General features: G+C 44.0%; 1 protein-coding gene across 4 annotated transcripts in view; it reads left to right on the forward strand.

Moving 5' to 3' along the window:
* UBTF (upstream binding transcription factor) overlaps positions 1 to 10842 on the forward strand; it is a 34138-nt gene extending 23296 nt beyond the window's left edge. For all 4 annotated transcript variants that reach the window (XM_089674514.1, XM_089674515.1, XM_089674518.1 and 1 more), the window contains exons 16-20: positions 1895 to 2084; positions 2170 to 2217; positions 2307 to 2375; positions 3770 to 3922; positions 4004 to 10842. In XM_089674514.1, coding sequence (XP_089530640.1) covers positions 1895 to 2084; positions 2170 to 2217; positions 2307 to 2375; positions 3770 to 3922; positions 4004 to 4108 — 565 coding nt within the window. In that variant the 3' untranslated portion in view covers positions 4109 to 10842. The remainder of the gene's footprint in view (positions 1 to 1894; positions 2085 to 2169; positions 2218 to 2306; positions 2376 to 3769; positions 3923 to 4003) is intronic.
* Positions 10843 to 19197: the final 8355 nt, after the last annotated feature.

Genomic DNA, 19197 nt, shown 5'->3' on the forward strand with positions numbered 1-19197 from the left:
ATTATTAAAGTTATAGAACAGCTGGACATAATAAGCACCTCATCAGAGAGATCTGTCCTCTGTTACACATTGACAGCCATCACGTTGGCAGATAAAACTCTTAAAGTGGTTGTAAACCTCAGACATGAAATATGAACAAAGCTTATCCCTCTATAGTGTGTACTTGTCTCTATCTAGAGCACTAAGTGTGATTTCTGTCCGCTGCCTCATTCCTGTGCTATAAGGATAAGTCACTTCTGATTAAATTTCCTGACACCAAGAGAAAAAAGGTGACAGGGGAGGGAACAGCCTGTGACTCACAGCCTCAACTCAATGATGTAGCTCCCAGCCCCCTACTATTCAGAGCTGAGAGATCCTGTGTAAATTCAGCACTTTGGATGTAGAGAAGAGAAAAATGCAGATAAACAGGTACAACTTACACTGGAGGATTTGTTTCATCTTTGTGTATCACCTGAGGCTAGTCACTTCACTGGGTATATGTAGGGGTTTACATCCACTTTAACTGCCATCATCAATCCCCACCCATTATTTCTCTTGACTTTACCGATAAAGCCACAGTTTTACCCTCATCTGTACTCCTATTAACCTGCTATGGTGGTAGCTCACTGGATCTGTTGCCTTACCAAACTCACTCTCCCATCATGTCTCTTCCCCTCACCTGTACTTCCATTACCACCAAGCACAAGATCCCAGTGCTATAGCTCCAACTAATATGCTGCTGTGATGACTGGACCCCAGTACTGTAAAGATATATCCAGTCATCCATACCATTATGACCACCCACCTAATATTGTGTAGGTTCCCCTTTTGCTGTCAAAACAACCCTGACCAGTTGAGGCATGGCCTCCACTAGACCTCTGAAGGTATGCTGTGGTATGTGTCTCTGCCGGCATGTCCTCTTCCCATAGTGCATCCCTGGAGCCATCTCTTCCCCAGATAAGCAACACACATGCACCCAGCCATCTACATGATGTAAAAGAAAAAAAAAGTGATTCATCAGACCGGTTACCTTCTTCCATTGCTCTGTGGTCCAATTCTCATGTTCACATTCCCATTGTATGGACTTTTTGGCTGTGGACACCTTGACCTGTCTACAGCTACACAGCCCCATACACAATAATCTGTGTGTTCTGACACCTTTCTTTCAGAACCGGCATTAACTTTCTTTAGTAATTTTAGCTACAGTAGCCCTTCTATTGGATTGGACTACACCGTCCATCCTTTGCTTCTCATGTGCATCAGTGAGCCTTGGCCGCCCATGAGCCTGGGGTTGGTTCGCCAGTTTTCCTTTCTTGGAACACTTTTGGTCATTCCTGACCACTGCAGGCTGGAAACAACCCACAACTGCTACAGTTTTGGAGTTACTCTGACCCAGTTATCCAACCATCACAATCTGGCCCTTGTCAAAGTCTCTCAGATCCCTACACTTGGCCATTTTTTCTTTCAGCACATCAACTTCAGCGGCAACATGTTCAAGTGCTGCCTGATGCATCTCACCCACTTTCAGGTCCCATTGTAACAAGCTAATCAATGTAATTCACTTTAGCTGTCAGTGTTCCTAATGTAATGGCTGATGTGTTTATTTATCCAATAGAATATTAGAAATGTTTTGCCTAAACTAGTGTTAGCCAGACTTACACTGTCGTAGCCTTTTTCTGAATACAACCAGCAGGTTTCAGATCACTGCTCTGCCAAATTGGCAACCACCATAATGAACACATCTGGTCCACCTTTTAGCACTTTTGAGCATATTCTTGATAGTCCTCCAAGCTGTGCTGCGCTACATGGACTACCCAGGACCTAAACATATCTCCCTGTTATTCAAGTCCCTTTTTTGTGGACATTTTTCATGACTCTCATATCGCATAATCCTGGGTTTTTTTCTTTTCTCTAGGAATGGCTATCAGAAGTTCTCCCAGGAGCTGTTGTCAAATGGAGAGCTAAATCACCTCCCCTTGAAGGAGCGGATGGTGGAAATTGGAAGTCGCTGGCAACGGATCTCCCCTAGCCAGAAAGAATATTATAAAAAGCAGGCCGAAGATCAACAGAGAATCTACCGCATGCAGCTCGAAAACTGGATGAAGGTGAGTCTCCTTCCTTGGCTTCCTGTAGGCCAGCTGTTCTTTTTACTTGTCCAACCTTAGGATAACCTTTCCATTTTTCTTGCAGAGTCTGTCATCTCAAGATCGTGCCGCCTACAAAGAGATGATTTCTAGTGTGAGTATACCAACTTGGCAAGGAACTGTCTTTGGTATGTTAGGGAAGATCGTGTAGGCTCATTGCCCATATTTATCTTGTCTTTGCAGAAGCGTAAAAGCACTACAAAGCTGAAGGGACCCAACCCCAAATCCAAGGCAACGTCTCAGAACAAATCTGTAAGTGGTTTTCAAATCTATATTTTTTGGAAAGGAGATTTCTCTTCACCTCCTGTCCCAAAGACCTAACTGGAAGTAGGAGGACATCCCATCTGACACCGTTATAGCCAGAACAGGTGTCCTCATGGGAAGATGTCCTCTAACCTTTTTTTGGTGATGGCAACCTCCCATCACTTTCTGTCCCAAGACAACAGGGAACCAAACGGCAATAAAAAACTGGGTTCTATCTCTTCCCCATCCATTCCGTAGCTGTGCATGAAGGTTTAGGCTGGAGATCTATTTTAAAAGTAAACTCTGCACAAAATAGAATAAGGGAGCTTCTTATGCAAGCACCCTTGTGACCTCCTAACATAAGAGGATCACCGCATGCCTGACAGGGCCAAAGCTCTTACCTTTAACTTCCTCACTAGATAATCTGCTTAGTGAGAGTTTTTAACACTAGTCACTGTGTAGCAAACGCTGTATTTATTTATTACAGGTACTAATTGTGACGGGAGTCACTTTGGGTGGGGGGCCCATGGAACACAGCTCACTTTGGAGAGGTGGGGAGACCCCTGTTTCAGCTCCCCATATTCCTTTTATGTGTAAGTCACCCTGTGCCTGTTAGGGGTACAGGGTGATCTGTCCTAATACTGGGGTGGGGAGTTGTGGATTGTTTAATGCCATGTGGTTGCATCCCATTGTTCTATTGTGTGTCTGGCTTGGGAGAAAACTATTATGGGATGTATGTATTTATGTGTATTGGCTTGGTGGGGGGTGTTTCCAGCATCCCTCCCTCCTGATGGGACTGTCTGCTGGTGTGTCTCTTGTTACTAAAGGTAGATTGCCCCACCCTGTGTCATTATGCAGGGGGGGGGTTGTTACGTTGAATGTATATATCTTGTATTTGTGTTAAAATAAACGAGTCTATTTCCTGGTTTACTTCAAGACTGGTGTTGTCTAGTCTTGTATGTGGTGTCTGTGGTTGGTGTTCGGACGGGGAAGCGGTATCCTAACGGAAGTACCTAAGTGCAGTCTGGGGGAAGGTTCTGCACGGTATTACCTAAGCGTGGTGAATTTTTTTTTTTAAATATAATAATTTCATGGGAAGTCACATGCTCCTTCTAACTCCAAAGTTGCAGTATTCTTCACTGCCACCAGCTGAATAGATCTTTATGGGAGTGAAGGAAAGGATGTCTGTGCTGCTCTGCATAACTTGTGAATCACCCAACGTGGAGTCCCAGAGTTGTATCCCTTGGGTTCATAGAGTGTTACACAGTAAGGCAAAGTCTGATGAGCTCCTTGGGGGTTGTCACAACTAGTTGACAACCTTTACCTTGGCAGGCCATGGATTAGATTAAGAGCCTTTCTCTGGACACTGTTTTGGTATGACTGACTTACCACCTTCATTTCAGGACGACGATGACGACGATGATGATGACGATGATGATGACGACGATGATGATGACGACGACGATGATGATGATGAGGAGGAGGATAAGGAGGACTCATCTGAAGGAGACTCCTCTGAGTCTAGTAGTGAAGAAGACAGCGAGGATGGGGAGGAGGTGAGCTGATGGGGTCAAACTTGCTTTTCCAAAGGTACCTGTAAAGTATGTAGCACTGACCACTGTGTTCCCTACCAACAGAATGAAGATGAAGAGGAGGATGATGAAGAGGACGACGACAACGAATCCGGTTCCAGTTCCTCGTCTTCGTCTTCAGGAGACTCCTCAGACTCTGACTCTAACTGAGGGGAAACTGACATTTTTTTTTTTTTTTTTAAGAGGAGATTGAGCGGAACTGATGTGTTTAAAGTGTACCTTTCTCCGTTACACTGGAAGCAGCCATTTTTTCTACTAACTCGTTCTTGAGTGCAGCCTGTTTGCCATCTAGGAGCAAGGAATATCACTTAATCAACAATTTGGATGCAACAAGTGATGTCATCAGTTCTCAGTGATCCGATAGGCTGCATTATACTGAGTCTGACACAAAACGGCCTCCTCAAGTGTGTCAGTGACTGGTACACTTTAGATTGATTCAGGGCTGTAGCGGTCTGATAGGGTATCTTGGAGCATGATTGGCCTCCATGTAAAAAAAAAAAATCTGTATAACAGTTGTGGCACCGTGAACCTTGAGCCTCTCCTACTTTTCTACCTTGGAAGGAAATTGATGCGCTTTTCAGTTTTTCCTTCCCTGACTGACTTTATTTTTGTGCAGCCCTCCTTAAAAATCCATGTAAATTACGGGCCTTAAAGTGTCTGAAAGAAGAACAATTTTCCATAGCAACCAGGCAGCTGCTCTTTTATTTTCTAAACTGTGATGCTAAGAGAGATGCTGATCGGTGGTCATGGGCAACATTTTTTTTTTTTTTTTTTTTTCATGAGGTTTCTTCTCTTTTGTTACATTTTTTCCCTACAACCCCATGCGTTTCATATTTTTCCAGCTCTGCTTAAAGCCCAGATGAAGTCGCAGAACTAGATATCTAATCAGTCATTGTGTTAGCAACCCTCACGTTACATAGTCACACTCAACCAAGGTGAACTGGTTAGTAGTCTTTCTTCCATTTTCTTATTACAGAAGTTGTGTAGGGTATCTGTAGTGCTGTAGGCACCAGAGATGGTTAGTGAGTGCACTCTGTAGGAAATCTGGTTAGACACACCCCCTCCTGTTTCTTCAAAACAAGTCTGAGGGGGTGTGGTTGTTACTCAGCTCTGCCAGGATATAGCACTGCAGAGTGAAGCATTTTAAGGCATTTCCTAGCTATCCCAGAACTAGAAAGAAATAAAAAGGTATGAAACTTTATTTGGGCTTTAAGGTGACCTACCATTTTACTACTTCCCCATCTGCCCCCTCTTGCTTGAACCGGTTGTGCATTTTGCCTGTGTAGTACTGTGTCCTTCATCATCCAGGAACGTTTTGCTCAAGACCAGAACCACCATTTTCCATATACCAAACCTGCCTCTATGTCGTTTCGCTTTTTACGTTGTTCTGCTATGTATAAAATTTGTTTAGGGCAAAACGCAGCTCGATTTGGAGAAGGGCCTCTGTTGTACCCAATCCGCTTTGCCGTACTATTTTTTCCCTTCTGTTTTTGTATTCGTTGCCCATTCAGACTTGCTGTATTTGGCCCTCCTTTCCGATCCAGTTGTTCTGTGTCCTTTAACGTTCGCACCTTTGGATTTGGAGCTAAGGGTGCGCCGGGGATTTTAGATCATTGGGCATTTTGGCTGAAATTGTCTAAAAGGGGGTGTCCTTATCACTTGTTATCAATGTAAAAAGGATGGACAAGTTGGCTGCTTGGAGCAACACATGGTTCTGCCAGAACTTGAAATCATGAGACTTAATAAGACCGGATCTGTGCCGCTTGTCTGTATCTGCAATCATAGATGTCATAAAGTTTTGAATTACATACTCCGAAACATGTCCCCTGTTACATAGAGAATTACGTGTGAGGCAGCCTGACCTAAAAATTGCCTAGGATAACCATAGTGGTGAAGAGTCGGTACCTGCATTATTCGTCCTATCAGTGCTTGGGTCCCTGTAGAGCCCCTTGATGCCCAGGCTTCATATAGAGCCTCAAATTCTCAAAGATTCAACCCCCATCGCCATCACTGAATTCAAATACCAGAGCTTCAGTGGGCAGTAGAGGGCCTGGCATTTACCTGGACTTGGACCTTATGAAGTTGAGGTGGCCATGTGCTCAGCCTGAATCTAGGATCCATGGGAGGAGCACCGTAGGGCCCCAGGGATTGATTTGAAGACCATGCACGTGGCAATTTGATTAAGCGATAGAACTTTGGATTTAAAATTGCAAAGCAATGGAAGACCTAAAAGGTGGTTTCCTTCTCTGCTTAGGTTTGCCTTGACCATGGACCAATTTTTGGTGCTAAATCAAAATAATTTCCTAATTTCTATAGATTACTTTTGATCATTTAAAGCCGATCCCAGTGGTTGAAATTAATTAATGTATATGACCAGCTTAAATTGGAGTTCCAGCTGAAAAAAAGTAAACGTCATCAGCTACAAAAACTGTAGCTGCTGACTTTTAAAATACAGGCACTCACCTGTCCCTCGGTCCAGTGGTGTCCTCACCACTGCTGGTTTCACCGGCCGTCTTCTCTCCCCGGCACCGGCATCTTCAGTGTGGGCACCCGGCTGTGACTGCTTGTAGCTTCACAGCCGGGTGCCCACTGCGCATGCATGAGAAGCGATGCGCTTCGTGAATGGCCTCGTAGTCTTCTGGGACCTGTCGTGTGTCCCAAAAGACTATGGGGAGGGAGGACGACTTTCACCTCCGATCGCCTTAGGTCAGTGGTTCTCAAACTTCCTAATGCCGTGACCCTTTAATACAGTTCCTCATGTTGTGGTGACCACCAACCATAAAATTATTTACCCAGTAATTATAATTCATGAAGTGTCGTTTTACCTCCAATACTGCTGCTTTCAACACAGCAGCTGCTCTTTACACAGTAGCTGCTCTTTACACATCAGAAATATGTGTTTTCCGATGGTCTTAGGCGACCCCTGTGAAAGGGTCGTTCGACCTACAAAGGGGTCGCGACCCACAGGTTGAGAACCACTGCCTTAGGTGATCGCAGCAGAACTGGGAGCGAGTACCTGTCAAATTCAGGTACCCGCTCCCCAAAGGTGCCAATCCCTAATGGGTAGCGGGGGACAAAGGCTTAAAGCGGAACTTCCCCTTTTGGGTGGAGCTCTGCTTTAACTCTTGCAGGAGAGTAATGTTGTTTGCCTAGGCACCTTGTAGGCCCTCTCAGGTTCATTTTAAAAGCTAAGTCCGTCTTTTTTTTTTTTTTTTTTTTGTAGAAAATGGCCTCTATAGTCAATTGGTAGATAACAAGACCTGTACAACTTTTTAAATTGTTCCTTAATTTTAATGTCAGTCTTGTAAGCCATTTTGGGCCACCCTGGAACCTGGCTGTAAAACTCCTGGTTAGCCATTGGTTGCTTTTTGCCCCTGTAATCCTGGGAGCGAGCTTCCAATGGTTTTTGACTTCCTAGCGACAAGGTAGGACGTGGTGATCTCTAGCTGAGAGTTTTTTGGCCAAGGTTTCCAGGATGGTCTACAGGCATGACAATGAAATGAATGAACTTTTTACAAAGCTGGGGCCTGTTGACGGAATAGGCTTTTTTTTTTTTTCTGGAAAAGTTGAACTTAGCCCTTTAAATATTGGACCTCTGTTGTAGGTGACAGGAGCACTGTGGGGTCTTAAAGCCCAATTGAAATTGCACAAAAAGATATTCGACCAGATAGACCTTGTACTAGCAGATGATGTTCATGTAGTCATTTCTCCACTATCCTGTTACTGCAGTTATCTAAATATCACTATATAGTTCAATTGGTGCAAGGATTTGACCACCCAGACCAGGGCACGCTCTAATCTAACAGACCTGGTCAGACACGCCCCTTCTCTTCCTCAGCAATCTTCAGTCAGTATTGGGACACTTGTCCTGAGGGGTGTGGCTGTTACTCAGCTCTGCCAGCATAAAGCACTGCAGTGTGAAAGCGGGTGGCAGCATTTTCACTGCTTAAAGTGTTACTAAACCCACAACAGTAAAATCAGTCGGTAGATGCAGTAAATCAAGCTTGATATATTCACTGTGGAACCTTAGGGGTTAATCCTCCATAATGTGTAAAAAGGCTGTTTGATCCTGTCTTCACTGATCCTCCCCTTTTGCTGTCCCTAATCCATCTGCTGATAGTACAAAGCCCTAGGAGTCACTCTGCACAAGCTCAGTTTGACGTGTATGGCTAGAGTGCTTTTTATTTCTTTGGGAGGGCATATGTGATCCGCACAGGGCTAATCAGCGCTGTCCAGAGGGTCAGGGATTAAGCAGCCTCATAGGACAGTCAGAGCAGAGTGAAAACTCCTCCTACAAGCTTTAACCAGTGCTCAGCTAGATACTGATAGAAGTCACAAGACTGCTATATACTGCTGATTGTGTAAAAACGCAGTTTGATCCTGACTTCTCTGATCCTCCCCTTCTTCCAGTGTCCCCTCTTATCTCCTGATAAGTCATATCATGTGGGGACACGGTACACATGCACAGTTTGGTATGAATTGCTAGAGAGGTTTTTTTTCTTGGGAGAGTGTGATCAGCACAGGGCCGATCAGCACTGTCCAGATAGAGGTCAGGGGTTCTGCATCCTCCTATATCAGAAAGAAAACTCCTCCTACAAGCTTTAACCAGTGCTCTGCTGGACACTGAACAAAACTGCTCTAACCACAGATGAGAAAAGGTATTTAGCAGTTTATATTTACTAAAATAATGTCATTTCCATGTTGTGTGCACTGTGGGGGACCAGATATAGTGAATGCAGGGTCCGGGGAGACTGGATATAGTAAATGCAGGGTCCGGGGAGACCGGATATAGTGAATTCAGGGTCCGGGGAGCCTGGATATAGTGAATGCAGGGTCCCGGGAGACCGGATATAGTAAATGCAGGGTCCGGGGAGACCAGATATAGTGAATGCAGGGTCCGGGGAGAGTGGATATAGTGAATGCAGGGTCCTGGGAGACCGGATATAGTGAATGCAGGGTCCGGGGAGACCAAATATAGTGAATGCAGGGTCCAGGGAGAGCGGATATAGTGAATGCGGGGTCCGGGGAGACCGGATATAGTGAATGCAGGGTCCGGGGAGAGCGGATATAGTGAATGCAGGGTCCGGGGACACCGGATATAGTGAATGCGGGGTCTGGGGAGAGCGGATATAGTGAATGCTGGGTCTGGGGAGAGCGGATATAGTGAATGCAGGGTCCGGGGAGAGCGGATATAGTGAATGCAGGGTCCGGGGAGACCGGATAGAGTGAATGCAGGGTCCTGGGAGACCGGATATAGTGAATGCAGGGTCCTGGGAGACCGGATAGAGTGAATGCAGGGTCCGGGGAGACCAGATACAGTAAATGCAGGGTCCGGGGTTTAGTAACACTTTAATACTCCTCTATTTCATCATAGCTCGCTAGACCAGGAGGGCAGAAAGCAGCAAAAATCATTTAAAGTGTAGTGCCACTTTTGCAGTCAAATTCGGAAAACCTCGCTATATGTTTGCCATTCAAACAGCATACTTAGAAATCTTTTTTTTTTTTTTAAATAATTCATACCTTTCTAGTTGTTTCTTAGGGACATGCCTTGACAAGCTACAGTTTCCGAGCCCAAGTGGAGCGACAACATAGGGAGAGACTTAAGTTTCCCCTCAATAACATACAATGCAGAAGTCAGGCCTTAAGAGCTTCAACTCTTTAGAAGGATAGGGGGTCAAATCGAGTTTACAGCTGATGGTGAGATCTGCCAGCACAGTACAAACAAGGTATATTACGGTAAACATTAACACCCCATCCCCTTCTTTAACTTTCTACAGCAGAGGAAAGCTTTAATTTTAAAGTTTTCAGAAAAGAGAAAAGTAAAAGGGTAAAAAAAAAGGCATCAATTTTTTTTATATTTTTTATGACGTGTTATCTCTATTTGTCTGCAAAATTGAAAATACACTTTAAGGCATTCCAAGCAAACAGGTTCTAAATCATAACATCTGGCAGTGCAGGTCTATGAAGAAAACAGGAGTGCGGCACATCAATTGGGCTTTAAGCGTAAAATCAGTGTGTTGCCATAGCAACCCAGCAGCATTTTATTTTACGCACTGTTAGCAAATTAGAAACTGGAATCTTGTTGCTATGGGCAACACAGACCCCTCTCTTCCCTCAGTGAAAGAGGTCCTGCAACAGGAGTGAGGTAGTAAGCAATAGACACATCAGATTGCAGATAGAAAGGCAAACTAAAAAAAAAAAATTTCCAAAAACAGTTGTTGCCATAGCAACTAACTTTTCTAAACTGTGGTTGCTCGGGGAAGCAGTCCGATTTTGTATTTGCGCCGGTTATTCTCAGTTGGCCCAGTGGTTGAGAAGGAGAGGTTTTTTTTTTTGTTTGTTTGTTGCGTGTATCAAAGTTGTATTTTAGCCACTCGTTTTAGTATGTACATCATATTTTTTTTTTTTTTTTTCTTGCGTCCGTTTTAAGAAACCGAAAAAAAAAAAGCCCTGAGTTACTTTGTATTTTTTTTTTTTTCTTTAAAATAGTTTTTCTCTTTTTGAGGGAAATGTAGATTCTTTCTGTGCCCGATGTAGGCACGGTGAGATGCGACACTTTTAGTGCATTTTTAGCACTATGGAAAAAAAAAAATAGGATGTGAGCTACGTTACAATAAAAAAAAAAAAATAAACCTTTTTTTTTTTTTCCTATATTGACGATATTTAAAAAAAACACGGAAAAAAATGTTTTTTGTAGGTTAAACTGAAAACGAAAAAAAAAAAATGTGTTTTGTAACAGATTCATTGGTTTAGTGTAGACAGTTTAAAGATAATTAAGTGCGTTCTCATTATTTTTGTTTTGTACAAAAAGGGGGATGGGGAGGGGAAGAGTTTTCTGTTAATGGCTCTGGAAAGAAAAAAAAAAAATAAAACTTTAGGGATAATAGACGTGTCTGTGTTTTTTATTTGTGGATTTCGAAAAACCTTTAAAAATAATTTCGTAAATTTCTTTTACTGCTGAAAATGCTGGGTGCCTGGCTTCCATCATGATCCATAGGGCTTAAAGCTAACTTCGGGAAGATTAAAGGGCTTGTTCACAGTGTAAAACCCTGTGGTTTTACCATCCCCCATTTAGCTGCAGAGGTAGCGACCTGGGGTGTATGCATGTTATGGCATTAATTATACCCCCCTTTTCGCTTCCCCATTCAAGTGAATGGGGTTGATCTGCAAGCTCCCCACAACCACATGACAGTACACAATTGAGGCGTGATAGTGTGGGGTCCAAGCGGGCACTGAGGAGCCGATACAACTCACCACCTGCCATACACCTCTGAAAAGCGATCACTTTCCCTGCTGCACATATGAACAATCCGTAATTTAAACACTAAATTCCTTTTTTTTTTTTTTAATTGTTTTCAGGTTAACCAATTTCCGACATCTATACGCATATATGTGGTGGTAGGGTGGGTAGGCCTTAACGCCCAGCTGCTGCATATATATCACTGACTTGTTATGGGGCGTGCTCCATTGGCAACCTCAGAACCATGACGGAGCTGTCAAGGACAGCTCATGGTAAACACCCGACGGTAGAGAACTGATGACATCAGCACTGTGCAGCCAATCACTGTCGCATGAGCTTTTGCCCCTCCTACCAGCCTCAGGCATCACGCCACATTTACGAGCTGGTATCCAAAAGTTTAGAGACGGCAGCACAAGCCTGCACACACAGTCACGGGGAGCGCCGACTTTAAGTCAGTGTGGCAAAAAGACATTGTCCTGTGTACATTGGGAGCTGTGCAACTGGTGCTATTCTGACCACGTTCACTACCATGTCTGCTATGTCATCATGGACAGCAAGTTAGAAGAAAGAGCAAACGTGAAATTCTTCCTGAAACGAGGTGGTATCCTAAAGTTTCAAGACTAGTTTTGTAACACACCAGCAGAGGGCAGCACAAGACTGCACGCACAGTCACAGGGAGTACCGACCTTAAGTCAGTGTGGCAAAAGATACTGTCCTGTGTACAACGGGAGCTGTGCAACTATTCTGACCACATTCCCTGCCACGTCTGCTATGTCATCATGGACAGCAAGTTAGAAGAAAGAGCAAATGTGAAATTCTTCCTGAAATGAGTTGGTATCCTAAAGTTTCAAGACTTGTTTTGTAACACGCCAACAGTGGGCAGCACACGGCTGCTTGCACAGTCACAGGGAGCGCTGACCTTAAGTCAGTGTGGCAAAAGACATCATCCTGTGTACATTGGGAGCTGTACAACTGGTGATATTCTGACTACCTTCACTACCATGTCTGCTATGTCATCATGGACAGCAAGATAGAACAAAGAGCAAAAGTGAAATTCATCCTGAAACAAGGTGGTATCCTAACGTTTCAAAACTAGTTTTGTAACACGCCAACATAGGGCAGCACAAGGCTGCACGCACAGTCACAAGGAGCACCAACCTTCAGTCAGACCTTAAGTCAGTGAGGCAAAAGACACTGTTCTGTGTGCATGGGTAGCTGTACAACTATTCTGACCACGTTCACTACCACGTCTGCTATGTCATCATGGACAGCAAGTTAGAATAAAGAGCAAACCTGAAATTCTTCCTGAAACTGGGCAAATCTGCCACAGAGACATTTGACCTGATTCGGCAAGTTTATGGCGATGATGCAATGAGTCGTTTGAGGTACTTTGAGTGGCATGTGCGCTTTAAGAGTGGAAGAACATCACTGGAAGATGAGAGATCAGGAGGACCTTCAAGGTGCTCAACCCCTGAAAATGCCCTCTTCCTGAAGATGAAGTTCCAGCTCAAAGGTCGACCTTTTGACAACATTGCGGAGAACCAGCGATTTTTCCCAGTTTCTCGCAGAATTTCACATTTGCTCTTTATTCTTAATTCTGATTAAAATTACCTGACACCTGCTTGTCAGTATTAGCGTTGCGCTTTCATTGGGGCTCTTCTGTAAGGTGGTGCACATGAAGCTGTCCCTTTTAAGAGTGTGCAATTGATTGCTGATGGGCTGCTAAGTAAAGAACAGTCTCTATTGTGATGATTATGTGCAGCAAGGGATTAAGCTTTGTAGTTCTTCTCACCACTCCTGGAAGGCAACCTGGCTGGTCTCATATGCTTTGCAGTCATTTGTCCCAAAAGTCTCAGTCCTCATAGTCAGGTCTTTACAATCAAGTCCTCCCAATCAGGATCGCAATGGCTCTCCCCAACTCTAGGCACACATAGGAAAGGGTCTCTCCAGCTTTGGATCCCAGCACGGCAGGAAAACTCTGTGTCTTTGGTCCTTTGTTCTCTGGTGTGGGCACAGACACCCCAGTGGTAGTTGTGTACTTATTCAGTTCCCACTGGCAAAGACTCCCATAGCTCCTGGTCTCTGCACAGCCCCAGCAAAGGTCACAAGTCTTTACAGCTTGGCTTCCTCTTGCAAAAGACCAAGATCTCTCCAAAAATGGCCAGGAAAACTTTTGTTTCTACTCCTTTTGACAGCAGGGATTTCTGGGTAGCAAAGTCTGCAGTCTATTAGCCTCCATGCACTTGTATTGTGCAGTGCTTCTTTAAGGACTACATATCCCAGTGTCCATGGAGTCTGCATAGAAAGTTCTCCTTCCCCCTTGATTGGCTCAGAGCCACTGTTGTCAGGAAGGAGGGGGAGCAGGGGAAATATTTCAGAGGTTAAGGCAACAAGATTTGGCAAAGGATTGCAAATGGGGCCAAAAGGAGAAGTCAGATCCCTAGATTTTAGCTAGAATTCTGGCATGAAGATAGGGACTTATAGTTGGACTATTGATCTGGATGCAGACAATTGATCTGGATGGTAAATATTATTAGCTCAGTTTTGGAAAAAAAAATTGAAGATGTGACATCCACACTGACATGTCAGTTTGTAAATTGGTGATATATGAGGAGACTGAAGACGTGAGCGGAGGAGTTGACAGATGAATGTGGGTGGCCTCGGAGACCAAGGGAGTGGAGTTTTTTGAGGAGGAACGGTTGGTCAACAGTATCATAGGCAGCAGAAAGGTCTGGTAGTATGAGTATGGAGTAAGTGATAATGGTTTTTAACAGATAGTCATTAGTGAGTTTTAGGAAGGTGGTTTCTGTGGAGTGTGAAACCCAGATTGTAGGGGGGTCAAGAAGGTTGTTGACAGTGAGATGGTAGGTCAGATGGTGTAGACTACATGATCTCCCAGAAGTGAGAACACCCCTCACATTTTTGTAAATATTTTATTATATCTTTTAATGTGACAACACTGAAGAAATGACGCTTTGCTACAATGTGATGTAGTGAGTGTACAGCTTGTATAACATGTAAATTTGCTGTCTCCTCCAAATAATTCAACACACAGCCATTAATGTCTGAACCGATGGCAACAAAAGTGAGTCCACCCCTAAGTGAAAATGTCCAAACTGGGCCCAATTAGCCATTTTCCCTCCCCGATGTCATGTGACTCGTTAGGGTTACAAGGTCTCAGGTGTGAATGGGGAGCAGGTGTGTTAAATTTGGGGTTATCGCTCTCACTCTTTCATACTGGTCACTGGAAGTTCAACATGGTACCTCATGGCAAAGAACTCTCTGAGGATCTGAATAAAAGAATTGTTGCTCTACATAAAGATGGCCTAGGCTATAAAAAGATTGCCAAGATCCTGAAACTGAACTGCAGCACAGTGGCCAAGACCATACAGCGGTTTAACAGGACAGGTTCCACTCAGAACAGGCCTCACCATGGTCGACGTATGAGTGCTGCCAGCATTGCTGCAGGGGTTGAAGGGGTGGCGGTTCAGCCTATCAGTACTCAGACCATACGCCGCATACTGCATCAAATTGGTCTGCATGGCTGTCGTCCCAGAAGGAAGCCTCGTCTAAAGCTGACACGCAAGAAAGCCTGCAAAGAGTTTACTGAAGACAAGCAGACTAAGGACATGGATTACTGGAACCATGTCCTGTGGTCTGATGAGACCAAGATAAACTGATTTGGTTCAGATGGTGTCAAGCGTGTGTGGTGGCAACCAGGTGAGGAGTACAAAGACAAGTGTGTCTTGCCTACAATCAAGCATGGTGGTGGGAGTGTCATGGTCTGGGGCTGCACGAGTGCTGCCGGCACTGGGGAGCTACAGTTCATTGAAGGAACCATGACTGCCAACATGTTCTGTGACATACTGAAGCAGAGCATGATCCCCTCCCTTCAGAGACTGGGCCGCAGGTCAGTATTCCAACATAACTACCCCAAACACACCTCCAAGATGACCACTGCCTTGCTAAAGAAGTTGAGGGCAAAGGTGATGGACTGGCCAAGCAAGTCTCCAGACCTAAACCCTATTGAGCATCTGTGGGGCATCCTCAAACAGAAGGTGGAGGAGCGCAAGGTCTCTAACATCCACCAGCTCTGTGATGTCATCATGGAGGAGTGGAAGAGGACTTCAGTGGCAACCTGTGAAGCTCTGGTGAACTCCATACCCAAGAGGGTTAAGGCAGTGCTGGAAAATAATGGTGGCCAAACAAAATATTGACACTTTGGGCCCAATTTGGACATTTTCAGGGGTGGACTCACTTTTGTAGCCAGTGGTTTAGACATTAATGGCTGTATGTTGAGTTATTTTGAGGAGACAGCAAATTTACATGTTATACAAGCTGTACACTGACTACGTCACATTGTAGCAAAGTGTCATTTCTTCAGTGTTGTCACATGAAAAGATAGAATCAAATATTTACAAAAATGTGAGGGGTGCAGGGGCGGACTGACCATTTGTAAACTCGGGCACTGCCCGAGGGCCCGGGGTCAGTAGGGGGCCCCATGAGATGCCCCTGGTACCTTTTTCATAGGCTTTTTTGAGTTTGGGCAATGACACAGGGGCCCCATGATCCCCTATTGCCCGGGGGCCCCATGAGTTGTCAGTCCGCCCCTGGAGGGGTGTACTCACTTCTGGGAGATACTGTAGGTGTTCTAGTTTGGAGGTAAACAGCAGCAAGGAACAAGATGGGTCTTCAGTTGTTCAGACTGGCTGGATCCAGGTAGTACTTCTTAAGGATAGAAATGACCAGTGCATGGTATAGAGAAGCAGATGCCAGCAGACAAGGAAAGACTGAAGTTTTTTTTAATTTTTTATTTTTAACAGTTGTGTTTATTTAAATCGTAAAAAAGTATAACAAATCAAGGTACATAAAAAGACGGAAGATTTTACTTAGAATAGAGCAAGAGGGTGACAGGGGGCAAGTGGTTACATAGTACTACTACAGTTCCTGTGTATTGGTCTTTTAAAAATACTGGCATTTATAAGGCAGATTACAAAGCAATATAAAAATACTTTTCATGATTAAATATACAGCCAGACATATAAACCTGACCTAGATTGGGGACCGTCATAGAGGGACAGAGCCAGTGTGGTCTAAATGAGACACTGTAATTAACCTCTTCCACTGTGTGCCATAACGTAAGAAAATAAAATAATACATATGTCAGATTCTTTAGGACAAACAAGACTTTTTTTTGGTGATATTGTCTTGCAAAAATTATTTTTTAAGCAATCCGTGGAAAAAAAATTTACCAAAAAAACGTCAAAAAAAAAAGTGTTAGTTTTTAAAAAAAATGAATGTTACTGAAGATAAAAACATATAAATCGTCTTCCATAATTTGCCCTGTTTGAAAGACACTAAAGTTATGACTCTGGTATACAAACATTGCAAAGTTATTTACAAAATAGTTGTTTTTTTTTCAAATTTTGCATTTTATTATTCGGCACTAAACAAATGAATGAACAAATAAAAATGACAAAAAAAAATAAATATTAATGGTTAAAATAGGAAGCAAAAAATATAATAGCTAGGAGAAGGGGTCAATAGTGTTAATTAGGGGCTTATTATGGTAAACTGAGGGTTAATAAGGGGTTAAATAGGAACACATTTGATGAAAACACATTTTTTCACTTTAACTGACATATGCAAATCAAAACTCATTCCTTTTAGCTGCACATGAATGAAACAAAGTACATACAAAAGTAACAATGTTACTTTGTATCTCTCTTTCTCCCTCTGAACAGTGTTAATAAGGCTGAGTGGACTCTTGAGTTTGGAGTGTTTTGGCAGAAAAAACACCAAAACGCCTAAACAGGGTAAAGGGTAAGCGTGCCTAAGTGACATTTAGCACTTGAGCGTTTTTTTATTTCATTGGCCAGAATAAATTCATATTCTGGCCAATGAAATAAACGCCCAAGCACATGACGTGCCTAAATGTGTTTGCAAACAAGATGGCTTAGTCACATTTTTGAAGCTGCTTTTTTCCTTCCAGGAAAAAATGTTTTACAAAAGCTCCAGTGTGCATGAAGCCTAAGCTTTTTGTCAGAAGCAGGGGCGGACTGACAACTCATGGGGCCCCCGGGCAATAGGGGATCATGGGGCCCCTTTGTCCTTGCCCAAACTCAAAAAAGCCTATGAAAAAGGTACCAGGGGCATCTCATGGGACCCCCTACTGACCCCGGGCCCTCGGGCAGTGCCCGAGTTTTCAAATGGTTAGTCCGTCCCTGGTCAGAAGGTCCATTTTTCAAAAGCAGCAGCTATTACAGATGCTGTATTTTCTCAGCAACTTCAGATAGGAATTGCTAGCAAGTGCAGGGGGAAAGCAGCAGCAGGACAGAAGGACAATCTAAACTTTTTATCATGTGCTTGTTTTGGATCGAGCTGAATAGGGTTAGAGCCGCTGTCAGGTTTTTATTGTTGTCTGTCACTCTACTGGAGAGCTCTCCCCTCACTTCCAATCCTGACCCTCTGACATCAATGTGTATGAATCACTGATCCAGAACAGACAAGGAGATCAGGAGTTCTGTCTGTCAGTATACTTGTTTTGAGGTTTGTAATCCAAAAGCAGAGCAAGGCCATCAACATGACGTGACATTTAAGCAGCATTTTCGGAAAGGAGACCAACCATGTATTTCCCTTATAGCAGGTTTCCATCAATATGAAGGACAGTTCCAGGACATAGCAGGTCCACCAGGAAATGGGAAAGACTTATGTTGGTCATACATGAAGCAGGCCTCTAGCCATCTAAACCATCCTCAAACAGGTTTTAATCTCAAAATCTATTGTATGGCCAAACTACCACCAACAATTTTATACAGAAGGATTTTGGTTGGTTGCCCTGATGGGTGAGATTATATTAGTGATTAGAAGCTGATTAAAAATACTAGACAAGAACTCCTCCACAGTCTATCCATCAACCAGTAGAAGATGCTGGAGCTGTAAAAGGGAACAGGGCTCCCTCCACCACATATTTGGCAATGTCCGCCTATTATTCCCCACTGGGAAACTGTTCATGCTCTTATTCACAGCTTATTTGACTCATCGATCCCTTTTACTTCTAGCGCCCCTTTCACACGATGGGCCAATCAGTTCCGCCTGTCAGTTTTTCACACAGACCTAATGTCACGATCAGGGGTCAGGCTTGAAGACCAGTTGTTATAGCAGTGGAGAGGCTCACGCCAAAACCAGCAGGATAGGTACATAGCCAGGATACCATGGCAGAGGAGTGGGATCACCTGAGGTGCGGAGTCTAAGTACTAACCGGTGTTCACCAGAGCTCCTGATGGTGGAGATGGATTTTGCTGCATGTTAGCACCAGGTCGCGGTCCTCAGGATCAACCCACCAGGAGGTGAGCAAGGGGAGGTTCAGTAGCGTATTAAGCAGGTAAGGATCAGATGGAAGCATGGTCAGTAAACAAGCCAAGGTTGGTAATGAGCAGTTGCAGGTTGGGATCAGGTAGAAACGTAGTGGAGAACAAGCCAAGGTTGGTAATGAGCAGTCACAGGTTGGGATCAGGCAGAAACGTAGTCGAGAACAAGCCAAGGTCAATAATGAGTAGTCGAGAACAAGCCAAGGTCAATAATGAGTAGTCAAGAACAAGCCAAGGGTCAATAACGAGTGGCAGCAAAATATAGATGACAGTAGAGAAGGCAATGAGCAAGATACTGGCTGGAGAACACAATAATCTGGCAAACAGGGAGTGCAGAGACATGGTTTATATCAGGAAGTTCATGGGAGGAGCAAGGGGTTCAAGGTTCCTGACAAACAAGGTCAAGGCAGGATCATCCAAATAATTGTCAAGGGAGCTGTCTAGCATTTTAGGTGGCTCAGCAAGAAGAAACATTGCCACTCACCCCAGAAGGCTAGGTTTGGACCCAGGCTCGGATACCTAATCAGATAGTCCATTCAACCCTATGGAACAGCGGGTGTGAATGGACTTGTGTCCATTTATACCTGTCTACCTCTGATCTCATCCAGTCCACTAAAAAGAATGGAAGG

Source organism: Staurois parvus, unplaced genomic scaffold (assembly GCF_062004578.1).
Source record: "Staurois parvus isolate SC_StPar_1 unplaced genomic scaffold, SC_StPar_1.0 ptg000151l, whole genome shotgun sequence".
Taxonomy (NCBI): domain Eukaryota; kingdom Metazoa; phylum Chordata; class Amphibia; order Anura; family Ranidae; genus Staurois; species Staurois parvus.